This window comes from Budorcas taxicolor, chromosome 5, assembly GCF_023091745.1.
Source record: "Budorcas taxicolor isolate Tak-1 chromosome 5, Takin1.1, whole genome shotgun sequence".
NCBI classification, from domain to species: domain Eukaryota; kingdom Metazoa; phylum Chordata; class Mammalia; order Artiodactyla; family Bovidae; genus Budorcas; species Budorcas taxicolor.
Window position 1 is genome coordinate 74,248,225 of NC_068914.1, and position 17,826 is coordinate 74,266,050.

The 17,826-nt window shown below is 36.3% G+C and overlaps 1 protein-coding gene across 1 annotated transcript in view; it reads right to left on the reverse strand.

The window, feature by feature from the left end:
- Positions 1-12,382: 12,382 nt before the first annotated feature.
- Positions 12,383-17,826, reverse strand: part of LARP4 (La ribonucleoprotein 4) — a 66,095-nt gene continuing 60,651 nt past the window's right edge. The window contains exons 13-16 of the mRNA XM_052639769.1: positions 17,227-17,388; positions 14,244-14,368; positions 13,958-14,126; positions 12,383-12,909 (exon numbers count right to left, since the gene is read on the reverse strand). Of these exons, the coding sequence (XP_052495729.1) occupies positions 12,571-12,909; positions 13,958-14,126; positions 14,244-14,368; positions 17,227-17,388 (795 nt within the window). The 3' untranslated portion in view covers positions 12,383-12,570. The remainder of the gene's footprint in view (positions 12,910-13,957; positions 14,127-14,243; positions 14,369-17,226; positions 17,389-17,826) is intronic.

Below are 17,826 nucleotides of genomic sequence, written 5' to 3' on the forward strand. Positions count from 1 at the left end.
GCCCTTTTTCTTCTCCCACTTTGGATTATATTTTTCTAATTGTTTAATAGAATTTTTTAAATGCATCTTCCTTATGGTAAAATGTGTTACAATTATCTTTGGTCTACAGCTTTTTTGGTTTTACTTTGGTTACGATTGAATCTGTGGCCCCTGCAGTGGAAGCGCAGTGTCTTAACCACTGGACTGCCAGGGAACTCCCAGCATAGAACTTTAAAAAATATATATGTTACTTATTATTTATTTGGCTGCACAGAGCCTTAGATGCAGCATGCAGGACCTAGTCCCTAGTTCTCCAGGGATCAAACCTGGGCACTCTTCATTGGGAGCCCAAAGTCTTAGCCAATGGGCCACCATGGAAATCCCTAAAATAGTGCCTTTTAAAGGGAACATTTAGGGATGAAATAGTATGCCTGAAATTTGCTTCATAATAACCCACTGGAGGGTGGGGTAGGAAGAAGGTAGAGGTATATCTGAAATAATATTGGCTGAGGTCATAACAGGAGTTCGGTGATGGGAATATGTAGCTTGAGTCTACTTTTGTACATAGTTTACATCTTCCATTAATCAAACATTTTTAAGTACAGAGAAAATTTCTTATTTCTGCAGAAGATCATAGTTTTGTAATTTTGTCTTTTTCTATTTTATATATTGATATGTATGCAAGAGAAAGAATATTTTACAATATGAACCTACAAAGCAATTTTTTTTAATTGCTAAAAATTCTTATAATTACAGTAGTTAAAAACTTGGAAATATTGTCTACCCATAAACCCAAGGAAATCAACTAAAATACTATCATTCACTCATTCATTCATTCAAACACACTGAATTAATGTAACGTGAAATACAGTTTAAAAAAAGGTCTCTCTTGTCCTACAGCAATAGTTAATTCAAAGAAAAAGCCATTCTGTTACAGCAAAACATAAGTAGAAATAAACCTAACAAGAAACATGTAAGATTTATATGAAGACACTATAATCATAAATAATAGTTATCTATTCCCAGATGAGAAGACTCAACATCAATACTCCAAAAATTAACCCAGAAAGGTTAATGCAATCTTTATAATTTTCTAAATCTTGACTGATTCTAAAGTTTAAATGAAGATTGGATGTTCTCAGTTGTTAAGTTCTGTCTGACTCTTTTGCGACCTCATGGACTGTAGCCTGCCAGGCTCCTCTGTCCATGGGATTTTCCAGGCAAGAGTACTGGAGTGGGTTGCTATTTCCTCATCCAGGGGATCTTCCTGACCCAGCAATCGAACCTGAGTCTTCTGCATCTCCTGCACTGGCAAGCGGGTTCTTTACCACTGAGCCACCTGGGCTTCTTGAATGTTCAAGGAAAGTAAAAAAAAAAAAAAAAAGTTTTTCACTGTTTAGAAGAAATAAGATAAACACTTCATAATACACCAAAAGAAAATGAAAGTATTTAAAAGTTATAATTTAGAGAAAAAATTATTAAGATATTAGAAGGAAAGAGAGTCACACAGATAAAGGTCGACAGATACGGCCCTCAAAAGAAAAACCATATAAAAGTTGAAAATTTTAGAAGTTACAATAATATAATTTTAGTATATTTAATAGACAATGAAATATCCAGATCATAAAGAGAGCCCTACCAGTAAACAACAAAAAAAATGATAACCTAATGGAAAAAATAAGTAACATTTAAAAAACGACTACCAAGCTTTTGAAAACTTATCAGGAATCAAGGAGCTGCAACTTTAGCAATAATAAAAGGAACCTAAATGATAAATAGATACTGGGTGTATCCCATCCCTTGATGACTGAGGACCACAAGCTACAGGATCATCAACTCTTGAGGGTGATTTGTCCTGTTATGTGAAAGATTTGTCATATGCACACTGGGAAGAGAATTCTTTCCTTAGCTGCAAGGACCAGGTAAACCTATAACTGATACTGACCAGTCTTTCCTGTCACATAGAGAACACCCTTGAGGAAGAAGCCAACACACAGCTGGCAGACTGGGCATGCGAGGGAAAGGTGTGGGAAAAAGGGGAGAAGGACGGAGGAAGGCAGGGGTTAGAGTAATTCTAATTATGCACTTGGATCCAGCTCCATCACTGGACGTTTAAATAAGCCACTGACTTCCCTCTGCTTCCTTTCTAACCTTTTCTCAACCCTCTGTCATTAGGCTTCCACTCCTAGTCTACTGAATCAGTTTGGTAATGGTTACCAGTAAGTGTCCAACTGTCATATTCCATGGCTTTTTCAGTCATCTCAATTACGTGGCATTTATACTTCACATCTTGAAATTTCACATCTCTTTCTCTTGCTTTTGTCAGGACATTTAATGCCAGTATTGTTTGGGAACTCCTTTTCCTCTGCCTTTTTTGTATTTTCAAAAATTGTTTTTTATTTGAAAATATTTACAAGTATAGAGAATTATACGTATGTTCCTATCTAACCACCTATTTCTGCTTCAGAACTTTAAAGACACAGATATATTTGAAGACCCTCTACATACATCCCTTGTTATTTACCTCCCTTCCTCCTTCCCCAGAGAGTTATTTAAAAGGTATCCACTATCTTGCAGCTGGTATCATTCCCAAGTGTACTGGTACATTTTTATACTTTTACTAAGTGTATCCATAAGCAATATACAGTCATATTAAAACTATAAGTAAAAAGTATCAAACATGTCAATCTAAGTTGCTCTTTAAAAATTTTTGACATGTAAGAGCTGTTCCAGTTCATTCACTTCAAGTGATATATAGTATTCCATCACAAAATTTACTATAATTATTTTTGATGGACAATGTTTTCATCTCATTGTTAAAAAAAAAAAACTGCATTATTCTTATGGCCTCCATGAATCAAGTCCTAGGATATATAACCTAGAAGTAGAATTACGAATTTGCAAAGCGTGCTCATCACTCTCTAAATGAAGCAAATTGCTCTCCAAAAAAGTCTCATTAATTTATACTCCCATAGCAATATATAAGGACTTCTGTTTCATCCCATCCTTGCCAAAACAATATAGTATACGCATATAAGCTGTGCATGCTGTGCCATGCTTAGATGCTCAGTTGTGTCCAACTTTGCCACCCCATAAACTGTAGCCTGCCATGGGGATTCGCCAGGTAAGAATACTGGAGTGGGTTGCCATGCCCTACTCCAGGGGATCTTCCCAACCCAGGGGTTGAATCCAGGTCTCACATTGCAGGTGGATTCTTTACTGTCTGAGCCACCAGAGAAGTCCATAAGCTACGCATACCCTCCTGTATACTTTTTTCTCCCATATACTTAATTTCTAAATTACATATAAAACCTTATACAATATAAATCCTATGTAAATAGTTGCCAGTGCACTGCAAATTGAAGTTTTACCTTTTGAAATTTTCCGGAACATTTTTCCTGAGTATTTTAGATTGCACATGCAGAACCCAAGGATACAAAGGACCAAGTGCACTGATATATTTTCTTCCCGCCCCTAAAAGCCTGACATTTTCTAGGCTTCTGTACTTATCCCTCCTATCTTCTGCAATCAATTCCTAATTTTATTCACTCATGACTTCTCAAGTTACTGACCAGATAGGTCTCACAGGCATCCTGAAATCTTCCCCTCATTCTCACATCTAATCAGATACCAGTTCCTACCCACTTGACTTCCTTAAAATCATATATAGCTGCACCATTGCTGCTACAGCAAATTATCACAAACTTAGTGTTTCAGAACACTACACATTTACTCTTTTACAGTTCTAGAGGTCAGAAGCCCGATTATAATAAAGGTGTTGCCTGGGCTGGTTCCTTCTGGAGGATCCAGAAAATAATCTTTCCCCTGCCTCTTCCAACTTCCAGAGGCTGCTGGCATTTCTTGGCACATGGACACATCCCTTTCATCTTCCATTGTCACACTTCCCACTACTGTCGAATCCCTGCATTCCTGTGATTATACTGGGCCCACCTGGACAGTTCATGGCCCACCTTCTTTCAAACTCTTGAATCACATCTGCAAAACCCCCTTTGCTGTATAAATAACTCTCACAGGTTCTGGGAATTAGGATGTGGACATCTGTATTCATCCTCTCACTGTTTTAACTGCTGCTCCCTTAATTTCAAACATCTTTCTCACTTGGCCAAATCCCAAACTATTTACAAAGCCACCAGGTTTGTGTTCTCATTTTCCAATCTAACCATAATCCTCAAGCAGTAGGATTTGTTTTACAATCAAATCATGACCAACGGTATGCTAAAGACATGACTTCACTTGATTCTGTAGGGAATGGAGAGCCACTGAAAGTCTGCTTACCGTTGGTCATGATTTGATTGTAAAACAAATCCTACTAGCTTTTCTCTAGTACTCTACTGACATCTGCACTCCACCCATTCCAAACTATTATACTGAATTTGCACATGGTCATGCCTCTTTGCCTTTATCTGTACTTTGTCAGTTTGCTGCCCATTCTTCCTTCACCTACCTAGCTAACACATATTGATCAAGACTCCATCTGGAAGTTAATGTCTTCCTCCACCAGGAGGGTTGACCATTGTTGTCTTGGTGTATACTTAATATCATCAAAACATTCATTTTAAGCAATATTTTGGCTTATAATGCTGGCCTCTCAATTTACTAAGGGTAGAATTTTCTTAATTTTAGCATCCTGTGCACCTAGTATCTTGGCTTACAGTAGATATGTAAGATCAGAATGGTCATAAATGGAACAATTAAGGTCATGGAGCTACTGTGTATTTTCTCAAGATTTGAATACTGATGAAATATGGCATGCTACAAAAATAGCCATACATCCACAAGAAAATAAGATAGCGGTAAGATACAATAAACTTTTTTTAATTTAGTCTAAGTTAATCTGGAAACTTGATGAGTATTTGCTATTATCCCCTAATTTTTTTTTTTTTTTGATGAGTACACAAGCTCAAAGAATTAAATTATCTTCACATGTATCTTTTAAGGGCTTCCCAGGTGGTGTTAGTGGTAAAGAACCCACCTGCCAATGCATAAGACACAAGAGATGCAGGTTTGATCCCTGGGTCAGGAAAATTCCCTGGAGTAAGAAATGACAACCCACTCCAGTATTCCTGCCTGGAAAATTCCATGGACAGAGAAGCCTAGTGGGCTACAGTCCATGGGGCCACAGTCACATACCGCTGAGTGACTAAACACATACACAAGGATCTTCACATAGAAAAACGGCAAGCTGATGACAAAACATTTGTTTTAGCAGTAGTAACAGTTACAACAAGCTTAATGTTTTTAATTCCTCCCCAGTCTGACTATTTTATTGGTGAGGACTGAAAACATTACAACTTGAATGAAGTTATCTAAGAAGTGCTTAGCACATGAGACTGTCCAGGTTGGAGAAAGGATGATGATTAGGATTAAGGTAGCAACAATTAAGACAAAGAAACAGAGTCAGATATAAACTAAGTCATTTTTAGCCCTATTCTTCAGTAAGCTGGAAAAAAAAAATTATCCAAGGAAAGCCACCCTAATGCTAAACAATCTTTTATAATTAAAGGGATTTTAGTATTTAACTTTGCAGCTCCCCCACCCCCACCATCTTACCATTTTTAGGATTACCAGAAATCTGCACAAAAACAAGCATAACCATTTCAAAACTATACTCATATTTTCCTCCCCACAAAAGGTTCTTTGCCAGTGTATTCAACCACAGTGAATGCCACAAACTTCCATTCAGTTTCAAAGCTGCAAATGTGTGAGTCATTCCTTACGCTTTCCCCTTGCCCTCTTTATCTAACCCATTCAAGTGTTTATACCCAAATGTTTCTCAAATCTACCACTTTGCTCCAACTGTATCATCGCCAGGTAAATTCTAACTGGTCTCATCTGCTCTCCACAATGCACAAATTTTAAGTCCCAGGTGTCTGGCTCTTACCTCCTTCTCCAGCCTCAGCTTGGAAGATGGAACAAGGTCCTCCATACTGTATCTGCAGGACCCTACAATTCTTCTAATGCATGCTGCTGCTGCTGCTAAGTCGCTTCAGTCGTGTCCAACTCTGTGCAACCCCAGAGATGGCAGCCCACCGGGCTCCCCCATCCCTGGGATTCTCCAGGCAAGAATACTGGAGTGGGTTGCCATTTCCTTCTCCAATGCATGAAAGTGAAAACTGAAAGTGAAGTCGCTCAGTCGTGTCTGACTCTTAGCGAACCCATGGACTGCAGCCCACCAGACTCCTCTATTGGATTTTCCAGGCAAGAGTACTGGAGTGGGGTGCCATTGCCTTCTCCAATATAAAGTGGTAATGTACAGGTTATTCCTTCATTTCCAACACTCTCCTCCTGGCTCACCTAACTGCTACTCCCATCATCTGTCCTCTGCTTCTCAGGAAAGGCTCCTCTTTCCATGGAATTTTCCAGGCAAGAATACTAGAGTGGGTTACCATTCCCTTCTACAGGGATCTTCCTGACCCAGGGATCAGACCCAGCGACTCTTGCATTGCAGGCAGATTCTTTACCATCTGAGGCACCAGGGACGCATTCAATTCCCATACCATCTCCCGCTCCAGCTGCATGGATTCTGCCATGATTCTGCCATGATTCTGCATGGACTTACCATCTGAGGCACCCGGGATGCATTCAATTCCTATACCATCTCCCACTCCAGCTGCATGGATTCTGCCTGATTCTGCCATGATTCTGCATGGATTCCAGCTTTCACATTTACTGCTGGTCTAATTTTGTGATTACTTATGACTATCTAATGCTAAGGACCATAATGGTTGGAATCCAACCTATTTTTTGCTGCAAAGCACACTGCCTGGAAGTGTAAATACTGGTAATACTGGACATACTGGCTAAATGAACACCCCACTCATGATTACCTTCAATGCTGTCAATACCCTGAGTTTTGACATGTTGAGGTCATAGTTATTTGTACAGGCGGAATTTGGAATGCAAAACAGCTAAAACAGAACTTAAGACAAATAACAGCCTACATAAGGGTATAGGGAGGCTGAGGTTCTACCATGGTTCATTAAGTGTGATACAGTAGATACACAAAGGTAACAGAAGAGAAGTATAGGGGCTTCAAAGATCTGCAGAACAGCTACCAAAATGAATTTGAAAGAAAAAATTTTTAGGAAGCTTGTTCCTTCCTACAACACCAGATGATGATGAAGGTCCATATTTAGGAGCATTATGAAGAAAGTGAAAATATCTCAATTCCTTTAAACCCTCATATCAACTAAAGACACCTATGATAGTTTTCATGCCAAAGATTTTAAAGGAGACTCACAACCCTTTAGTAGTAAATGTTAAAACTTTTTATAAAAACTTCTACGCATAAAACTGAAATTTAAATTTGGGAGACATACAATACTCCATTAACATTTTCTAACAAGGCATATATAAGGTTATCTCAGTGATGAGAATCTTTCAACAAAGCCACTTTTAAAACAACTGAAAAGCCTACATAATTAAGTTTATCAACTGGGCATTAGTTCACCAAAAGTAATACACAATTATACTGTGTTCCTGATATGGCAAAGAAGAAAATTAAGTTATGCACCTCCTCTCTTGACCAAATAAACCCAAAACACCTGACAGGAAGGCCCTAATGCTTTGTCAGCATGTTACCCCTATAAATCTGTTATTACTGGGAAGATTTTGCTGATAACAGCTAACTTAATTAAGATAAATGTTCATTAGCAAAATAAAGGTTTTAGCTGTTACAAGGACAATATTACTGAACTAAGTAACTGTCAAAGTGAATGTTCACATTAAATTTTACCATTATGTATATTATTTATAAACATACAACACAAAACTTGAATAAAAATTTCTGAATATGAGGATTAGAATATTTAATTTGAAATTAGCCTATATTTAAAAGACCTTGATTTCTACTATTAAAGAGTTTATTATAGCTAGACAATTCAAGAACTGTGGCATATCAGCTATATAACACTTAAGGGCTTTATAGCAATACTATATTAAATAAAAGTTGAGCTACCACATTAATTTACAGAAATCAGCTATTTGAAAAAGCCACATATTATTCAGTTTTTCCATTTCTGCCATTATCATAGATTTAAAAAAAAATTAAGACTCATACTGTTGGTACTCAAAGCAAAGAGGTGGTTGAAAAAGTAAAGGTAACCAAGGCTTCCTCTTCAAAATAGAAGTTCAAAGGTCCAGAGCCTACATACTCAAGTCAGGTCATTATCTGACCCATGAAGACAAAACTCTAAAGATATATATATTGCCTTATGATTTTTCTCCCCTTCAATAACTTCTGACACTAAAAGAATAAAACCCCAGAATCACACAGCTGAATCTTCTAGCTTTACTCTCTCACTTTGCAGATGAAGTATCACACAATCTACTTCAAGCCCCACCCCCCCACACACAAAAAAACCAACAGCTAAAATCAGAATAGAACTACAGAGTGGGCAACATAAAAAGTAATCAGAAAGTACATACAAGCAGTCATTAGATATAAGCCACCTGGAGAAAAGGAAACCAGTCCTGCTTTTTAACAATTTTATTTTTTCTACTTTTGTGTTACTTTAATTTCCGATAGCACCTTGGCAATGTTGAAAACAAAAATACAAATACAAGGATGTACTCATTTTAACATAATATGTATGAGAATGTGCACATGTCGAGGGGTGTTGAGGGGCAGTGTGGACAACAAGAACAAACCTAAGCAATGAACAAGAGAAGCCAGGTACCTGGTTCTGACTCCCAAGCCCAAACATTTACGAGATATCACTCAAAGGACACCTGAATCAGGCAAAAACCAAAAAAACAAAACCCAATAATGATACAGATTCTTTCTTATACTAATCAGTATTTTGTGCTGCATAACTGAAAATAAAACCATTTTATACACAGCCTTATTGATATCTCACTTGTACTTTTAGGAACCGTCTACTCAACAATTTGCAGCTTTTAAAAATAAAACAAACTATTTAACAATCAGGTGGATTTTAAAAGAAAATACATTCTTAACTTGAAAACAAATTCTCTTTCAACTTCTTAAAATGTTCTCATTTAATGAGGACTGAAATGTCTACGTTTCTTCTTGAAATCTCAGACTAGTTAAATTAGCATACACCAAAAAGCCCTAGGTTTAAATTAATGGCCACCAATTGTAAAGAAATGTAAAAAGTTATGAAAGAACGCCATAAATTGTAGTTAAGAATTTATAAAAATCCCTCAAAAGGAACATACTTTTGCATTTTACCTTTTCTGTAAAACCAAAAACAGTACTTTAAAAATATGGTTAATATACATGGCCAATATATATATCAGAAACTTAACCCCAGTACTGTTTAACGGTGTCAAAGTAAAAAACCAGTGGACATCTAAGCCAAAAGATTACATATTAATGTCACAACTAATAAAACTTTAGAAAGTGTTCAGTGACTTTTAAATACTATTTTCTGCTCCAGCAGATGCTAATACTCCATCATGAAGCCTTCTCCAAAGCCATCCTGGTTATTTAAAAAAGAAAAAGGAATGTAAAACAATATTCAAGCTACCTTAATTTTTAGGAATCCAAAATAAATAAATCTGCATGTCATTTCATCACATGCAAATTGAACACATATGATGATAATAATAAAACCATATCACTGAAAGATCTTATCTTCTTCTAAAATCCAGTTGAAAAAAATTTAGATGGATCATTCCTTTAAATGCCAGTGTATTTGCAAAAATGAAATTACTCAGATTAAAGACAGGCCTAGATAACATGAAAATCTAAATTATCTGGATAGAAACTGGAGGCAGATTTTGCCATCTCTATATAGCTTCTCTATGAAGTGCAAGGTGATGACCTTGTGTAACTCTTCTCCTCATACCTTAAGAACTATATATAGCAGAAGATCACTGTACCACACACTCAATTATCATTTGTATCTACTTTTACCCTTCAACAACCCAAGGAAGTGTTAAGTCATAAGAATGAAGAGAAACTCTAGACATTTAAATTCTGCCTTCTAAAGAACCAAATAAATAGTTAAACTACAATGAACGCCCAACCTTCATCAGTTTACAGAGTAACACTGGACAAAAAAACCATCAGTTTCGCACAACTCACAGGCATCATTTAGATAAAGACCTTAATCTGATGTAATAAAATAAATGCTAAATACATACTGTGAATATATATATTATATATATATACACACACACACATACACACACACATTATTCTTCCCTATACATCCCATCAAAATGGAAACTATTAGCTGTAATGAGGCAAATTAAGTTAAAACACTGTATTTAATAAGAAATTTTTAAATGGTCATGTTTTTAAATTTCTACTTTCAATAACATTCTTGGAAAAAGCAAGAACGCACTTGCTTTCTTAAAGAACTCTTTTGTCTTGTGTATCAATTAAAAACATTTAGTTTTTAGAAGTTAGGTAGACTGACAGTAAGACACACAAGGATACAAATAATAAAGGCCTATTTCTGTGACACATTGTAAAAAAAAGCTTCATCTAAGTGCAATAATTAAGTTTATAATCCTTACCAGGTGATTTTTATAAAATGTTTATTCTCTTAAATCCAATGCATTCACAGAGTGTTAACACTTTAAATGCTTATCATTCCACCAGCTGCAGCATTATCTAAGTAAACCAAAATAAGCACTTTTATCATAGATGTAGTCAATGATTATTAATACTTTTTTTTTCTTTAAAGGACCTAAACTTCCCCCAAATTTCAACACAGGTAGTTTTACTGTATGTTTCATTTAGTAGAAAATAGTGTGTAGAAATGAATAGCTTCGAACTGCTTAAATATATTATATCATGTTATCAATCCACCAAATCAAAAGCAATTGCCAAGCTGAATAATAAGTTACAAAGAAGTGATAATTCTGGATTGTACAGAAATGTGCAGTGTTTTCAAAGCTCTGAACAATTACCTACTAATACAAATCTCCAAAGCTTAACTTAGAGTTGGAAGATGAGCTTCACAGTAATGTAATTTTAACCTCCATTTACATTCATTTTAATATATTACTAAGATGTTTATTCTATGTCACAATGGTGCTTTCCAGTGTTCACAATTTACAGTTTCAGTTTGTACAAATGTAATTCACTAACATAAGGGACAGTTATTACTATCACAAACTATCCCTAAAGAGAAAACACAGAACTCTGAAAATAGTATGACTTAAAACAGATTAATGCAACATGGTTTTTGATTTTTTAGCCATTTTCTAAACACCAGCATGTAAACTTGCCTATTTCATATAAGAGTTACAACTTTATTCACTGAGAAATTACGTTAATTTTAATTATCTAACTCGTTAACTCAAAAATTTTGTGACTTGCTGGCTCTGTTTCTGTGAATTCCAAACTTGTCTTTTTTTTTTCTTTTTTTGAGAAAGAGAAAGAAAGCAGGTGATAAATACAATGTAAACAGAAAAAAGTTGTCCCAAAATTAAGCCTTTAGAAAGAAATTTCTTTTAATGTCTACACTATTTAACACTTTAAGAGTTGGCTACACGCTTCATCTTTAACACTAACAAATAAATTACTGTAGGGTCAGTCTGCCCTACCATTCTGGGATCTAAGTTAAATACATGACCAGAAGAGTAAAATACTTCAATGTTCAAGTCAGAAATTTAGAACGGTTATGATTTGACTAGACTCATCAAGGCAGTTAGAAACATACAATTCTGTAGTTGGTTGGTTATTTTTTGCTTTGGGGGGTGGGTAGTCAAAGAATGGAGAGTAACAAATGAAGTTAACAAAAGAAAACTGTTTCCTATTTTAGGGGGCTGGGGAGAATCACAGGGCTGCTGAAACCTCTGAACTCCATTTGACCCACCCACTCAGATCTACCACAAAACTGCAGTTTTTTGAATAACCCCCATTCTTTCTTTGAATTTCAAACTGATTGGTAGTCATATCTCTAAGCACAATCAGAGTTTAACAGCTTGTTGAATGAAATATTAGTAAGGTTGAAAAGACAGACTAAATTTCAAACTGGAAAAAAAATCTACTCAAGTATTACATTCAGTTTTCAAATCATTTACTAACATGACAACAGATTTGGCTTCAGTCGCACTTGCACACACTCACACCACAACAGGCACCCCAGCCACTGATCTGTTTTGCAACACAAGGCCATATAGGCAGAAATGGCATTCTCCAAGCCAAACTTTAAATAGATTAAAAAAATTAATTTCTAATTTTACAGAAATGCTTCTTCAAAAAATATTTTCTCTCACTCCCTCGTCTCCTACTGAAGGATGTGTAATATGTTTTTTTCCCAAGCTAAATCTGAACCCTCAAAATTGATTCCAGGCAGAAGATCTCTGCAAATTAAAATCAAAAACAAAAATAGAAAAATTATATTTTATATATGTATACATATATATATATATTTATACTGATTGGAATCCTCCAGCATTTTAAAATCACTTTAGAGATGAATTTTGGGATTCTACTGCTCTCAACTCCAAAATCCGTAATGATTTAAGGATGTACTTTCTCTTGCTTCCTTCCTGGCCACCCCCTCCCCTCCAAAACAGTTCAGTATAGCCACGGCTCAAGTTTAATGGGAAGAGAGAGAAGGTTTTGAATAGTTTTTGTTTTGTTTTTTACTTTGGTGATCTGGGTGGCACATATTGCTCTTTGCCATTACGTCGAGTCACTCCCTGAGGTATAGACCTATGGCCAAACTGGCGTCTCTGTTCCCTGATTTTTCCAGCTGCTCCCCTGGGAATGGCATTGCCTCGGAAGCCAGAGTAATCCTTACTAGCCCTTGCTTCTGGCTTCTCGTGTTGTTTCTCAAAGGACTTCTCAGGAGCTCCATTCTCTTCATTTTTGGTGGGAGATACTGCATTGGAGCGCAGTTCTCTCAGTGGCTGTGCAAGAGCTGGAGCTGGCTCTTTAGGGGGCTTCTGGCACACTTCAGCATAACTGAGCTTTCGAGGTTCCTTTGAAGTAGAGAAACAAAAACGTTTATGGTACATATACTCTAAGTGATAAAGTTCAAAAAGAACAGTGTCAACCACAAGAAATCAGTAAGGAAAGGGCAATAGGCAATCTCATACAAACTGCTATTAAAGTGTATTGGTACAATTTTAAAAATTTTATAATTAAAAAGTCCTAGCAATTTACGTATGATACCCTAATTTCACTTGAGATATGTATTTGAAGGATGTACAAGTCAGCACTGTTTATAGTGATGCTAAAAACTGGAAACCTAAGTGTCTAACAAGGAAAACAGATTAAATTAATAATGATGATGAAATACAATGGTTCCATTCTCTCTTCCCTGGCTAAGAATCCTGAGACCACAAAAATCTCAGCAGAGCATCTATAAACCAATAATGATAGTGTCTTAACTACCTCATCTGAAAAGGAGATGCTCTGAGAATGGGCCAAAGCATGCAAAAAAGACTATAGCCCTGGTCCTAGCATAAAGAATGCATCTAAAAACTGGCAGCTGCTATTCTATTATTACTTTTGTTATTAAATGACAAGGTAAAATGTTCTTAACCTAGAGAAAAGAAAGAGCTGTACCAAAAATGGACAGTTATATAAATAAATGAAAGACTTATGGCTAAATTCTGTGGGTTCTTACCTCCCCCTCTGCATTTCTAGATTTTTCAAATTTATAAAAATGATTCTGGAAACTTAATAAAGATGGCAGTGGCCCCTCAAGGGTTTCATAGATTTGTAAAGCATTATACAGAAAGAATTTCAAGAGGCTCAAAGCCAAAAAAGACACAGTTACCAAGAAAAGTAAGCTTCACTTAACCATAATGATTGGAAATAATGACAGTAATTTCTTCACTCCCTCAACAAGGGTAAAATTTCCCTTTTCTTCAGACTGACTTTAAACTTTTTTGACGCAGGCAGCCAGCCCCAGTTTGGGCCATTTCCAAATGACTCTGCTCTAGCAGAGTTCTATGAAAAATAAAATTTCTCATTATTTAACCTATTGTTTTATTCTCACATAAACTAAATTTATCAAGTTACCTGCAGGGCCACAGCTACAGCCGCACTTATGTTACTATTACACGGTGAAGCAGTATTTGTTCTCGATGGCTTTGCAGTACTCGGGGAAGAAACTGGTACTGTTGGCTGGCTGGGGACATCCTTCTGAACAGTGGAATCCTCTACTAGATCCTTTTCAGGCTGAGTTGTGCTACCGAAAAAAGAACTTGACATTAGGCTTAGAATATAATGTAAAGAAACAGCTGAGCAAATGACCAGATGCAAAAGTAATCTTAATGTGAAAGATCATCCACATTGAAACATGTACCTTAATACAGAAAGCTCAGCTGTACATGGGGGACTGGGGCTCATACTGAGTTGCTGGGCAGAGGTGCAGTCTGTCTGTCCATCTTCTGCAGGCACTGGGCAGCTAACTCTGAACTCTTCATTATCCTTAAAAGTGGAAACATATTTCAAAATTGAATTTATATAGATACTTCTCCAAAGACGATAAACACGGCCAATAAGAACATGCATGAAAAGCTTGACATAATTATCCAATAGGGAAATGCAAATCAAAACTACAATGAGAAACCGCTTCACACTCACTTCCAATAGCTATAATCAGTATGTTAGTGGTGGTATGTAGATATTGGGATTCTCAAACACTGAGGATGGAAATGTAAAATATACAGCAGCTCTGTTAAAACAGTCTGGCAACTTCTCAAAAAGTTACATATGGAGCTACCACACGACGCAGCAATTCTATTCAGTTAAAAATCCAAGAGAAAACATATGTCTATATAAAAACTTTAATACAAATGTTCACAGTACTATTATTTATAATAGCCAAAAAGTGAACAAGCTGGTGAGTGGATGAACAAAATGTGGCATATATCTATCCAATGGAATATCACCGCACAATGGAAGGAATGAAGTACTGATACACACTAAAACAAAGAATGGTCCGTGAGGACATTATGCTAAGTGAAATAAGTCAGTCACAAAAAGACAAATATTGTTTGATTCCACATATATGAGGTACCTAGAATAGTCAAATTCATAGACACAAAGCAGAATGGTGGTTGCCAGGGGCTACGGGAAGAGCGGAATGGGAGCGACACATTTATCATGGTTAAGTCGATAAATTTTACATATATTTTACTACAAGTATAAAAAAAGAAAAACAAGAAAGACCCCTAAGAAATTAAAATCGACTGACAAAATAAAATTTCAATAAATTTTTAGGGGTATGGGATTAAAATTTTTAAGAATTTCACAACAGGTTTTAAAGGTAACATTCAGAAAAACTTTGTATAAAATATAGACAAGCAAAAGACAAAAATTAGAAAAGCCAAACAAGAAAATCAGAGATCTGACATACAAGGTCCATATCAAACTGAGTGTTTATCTCACATTTGTGGGTTAGAATTACAAGAAGTACACTTTATTGTGATTCTTTAAAAATGTATCTGTGTATCACTGGAATTAGATTTTCTGAGCAGAGCAGTCATGGAGCAGTTTCTGATGAGATGTCTCCAACACACCCTTGAAATGAGATGTGTGCATGTCCAACTCTTTGTGATCTTGTGGACTGTAGCCCACCAGGCCCCTCTGTCCATGGGATTCTCCAGGCAAGAATACTGGAGCAGGTTGCCATTTCCTTCTCCAGGGGATCTTCCTGATCCAGGGATCAAACCCAAGTCTCTTGTGTCTCCTGCACTGGCAGGCAGGTTCTTTCCACTAGCACCGCCAGGGAACCAACACCTCTATGTATCATACCTCACCAAATTTGAGAAGCCATCAACTGTAAAACATACTGATTAGTTTATATACTACTAAGAAAAAACACTGCCACTAAAACTACAATAGATTTTAACTGTAAGACAGCATGATTTTCAAAGGTGAAAACGTTAAAAAAAAAAAAAAATCTATCTTAGAATCAGTGAGTCAAAGTGTTGCTCAGCTGTGTTTGACTCTTTGCAACCCCATGGACTGTAGCCCACCGGGCTCCTCTGTCCATGGAATTCTCCAGGCAAGATATTGGAAGTAGGTTGCCATTTCCTTCTCCAGGGATTGAACCTGGGTCTCCTGCAATGCAGGCAGATTCTTTACCATTTAAACAACTACAAAATAACAGAATTACATAATTTAAAAAAAGACTGTAAAATATCTTAAAAATTGTGAGGGAAAACAATTTCTAATAAAGAATTCTACAGAAAAAAGCTACTGGTGAAGCGTGAGAACTGAAAAACATTTTTAGAATGCAAGATCTCAAAAAATTTATACTAAAAACCTCATAAAGGAAGCCTAGGAAGATCTGACTGGCCATAAAATGGGAAAGTCAAACAAGAGTAAGAAGAAGGGATCTAGATGGTGAAGTCCCAGGAACACAGCTGTGCAAAGTATAAGAAGGGAGACATAATAACAGTATCCTATGAGGCTCAGTTATGGGAAAAAAAAAAGATGCAATATTGAGATATGACTCATAAATGATGGCATGACCTACTTTACCTGGCAGTGTCTTTTTTTCTTTCTTAGTGATACCAAAATAACGGGCCATCCTTTAACTGATGGCATCACAGATATGATGAAATACAATATACTGGGAGGATAAAGTGCATCGGTTTAAGAGAGTTAAACCCTTAGCTTCTAGGGTGTAAAGTTAATAAACAACATCTAAAACTGAATAGTCAAGAAGTAGTAGTATAAACATGTTAAATTAGAAATACAAGGATAAATGTGAGGAGAGAAAGCTAGAGTTGAAAGTGGATTCAAGAGACACTTATTTTTCTTTATAAGCCCAGATATACTATGTACATATACTCTTAAAATTGAGTTAGAAACAAAAGGTAGAAAATGAGAAAAATTTGTGGGGCATGAAGATTTAGCATATAGAGGGCTACACTCAAAAATATTGTAGGATGGGTTATCCCAAGCTTTTGACATCAACTCTCCATTTATTTGAAAGACTGAGTTTACCAAAGTAGCTTAGAATTCACTGGTATTATTAGTTAATTGGAAACGACACAAGTTGAAACAACACTTTCCATTCAGCTTGCATTAATTAGTTCTACCAAGCTGGGTTGACTGATACAAAGACATGCAAATATGAAGAAACATTTTATTGACCTTGCGTAGCTTTAACACAAATCTTTGCCTATGACTCAATTATGCTAAAAACCTCATGAATTAAAAACTCTGGCAGAAGTAAGCACTGAGTGCAAATAAAATTCTAATTCTAACAATAACACTGAAAACAAAGGCAAAAATTGGTCCCATAAGATATAGATCGATGTTTCAGTGTTTACCTTTTCTTTGCAGACACCCTTAACAACATCAGACATCCTGCTCTCCAAAACAAGTTCACCTGGGGTTCTTGATGAACTTCCAGGTAAAGGAGGAAAATTTGAGGCTAGCAAGTCAAACTTTGGTGTGGGAACCTTTGCTTCAGCTGTTGAAGGATGGGGTCTCTAAAAGACACAAGTCAAAAAACAGGTTACATGTCTATTACATTCCTTAACCCTGTACCACAGAAGCTGAAAGCTGTAGAAACAAACAAAATTGCACCCTAATGAACAGAACTCTTCCTCTATAAATTCTTGGATTCTCATCTCAGTTGAACTCTCATTAGTAATTTATCGGTCCAGTTTATCCTTAGTCAGCTTCTTCTCTTGGTTCCTTTGCAAACTTTACCACTTTCCTTAAACCTTCTAATCAATCTCCACTATTCTTCGCTTTCTAAATTTGCTACACCCTCTCCCATAACAACAACAACAAAAAACCCTACACTATCCAGATTTGCCAGCATCTTTTCTCCTTCCATAGTCTCAAGAGAAAACAATATCCTTCCTTAAGAATCTTATCTCTCTTTCATCTATCCCACTCTATATTCTCAGACAAACCTCTCA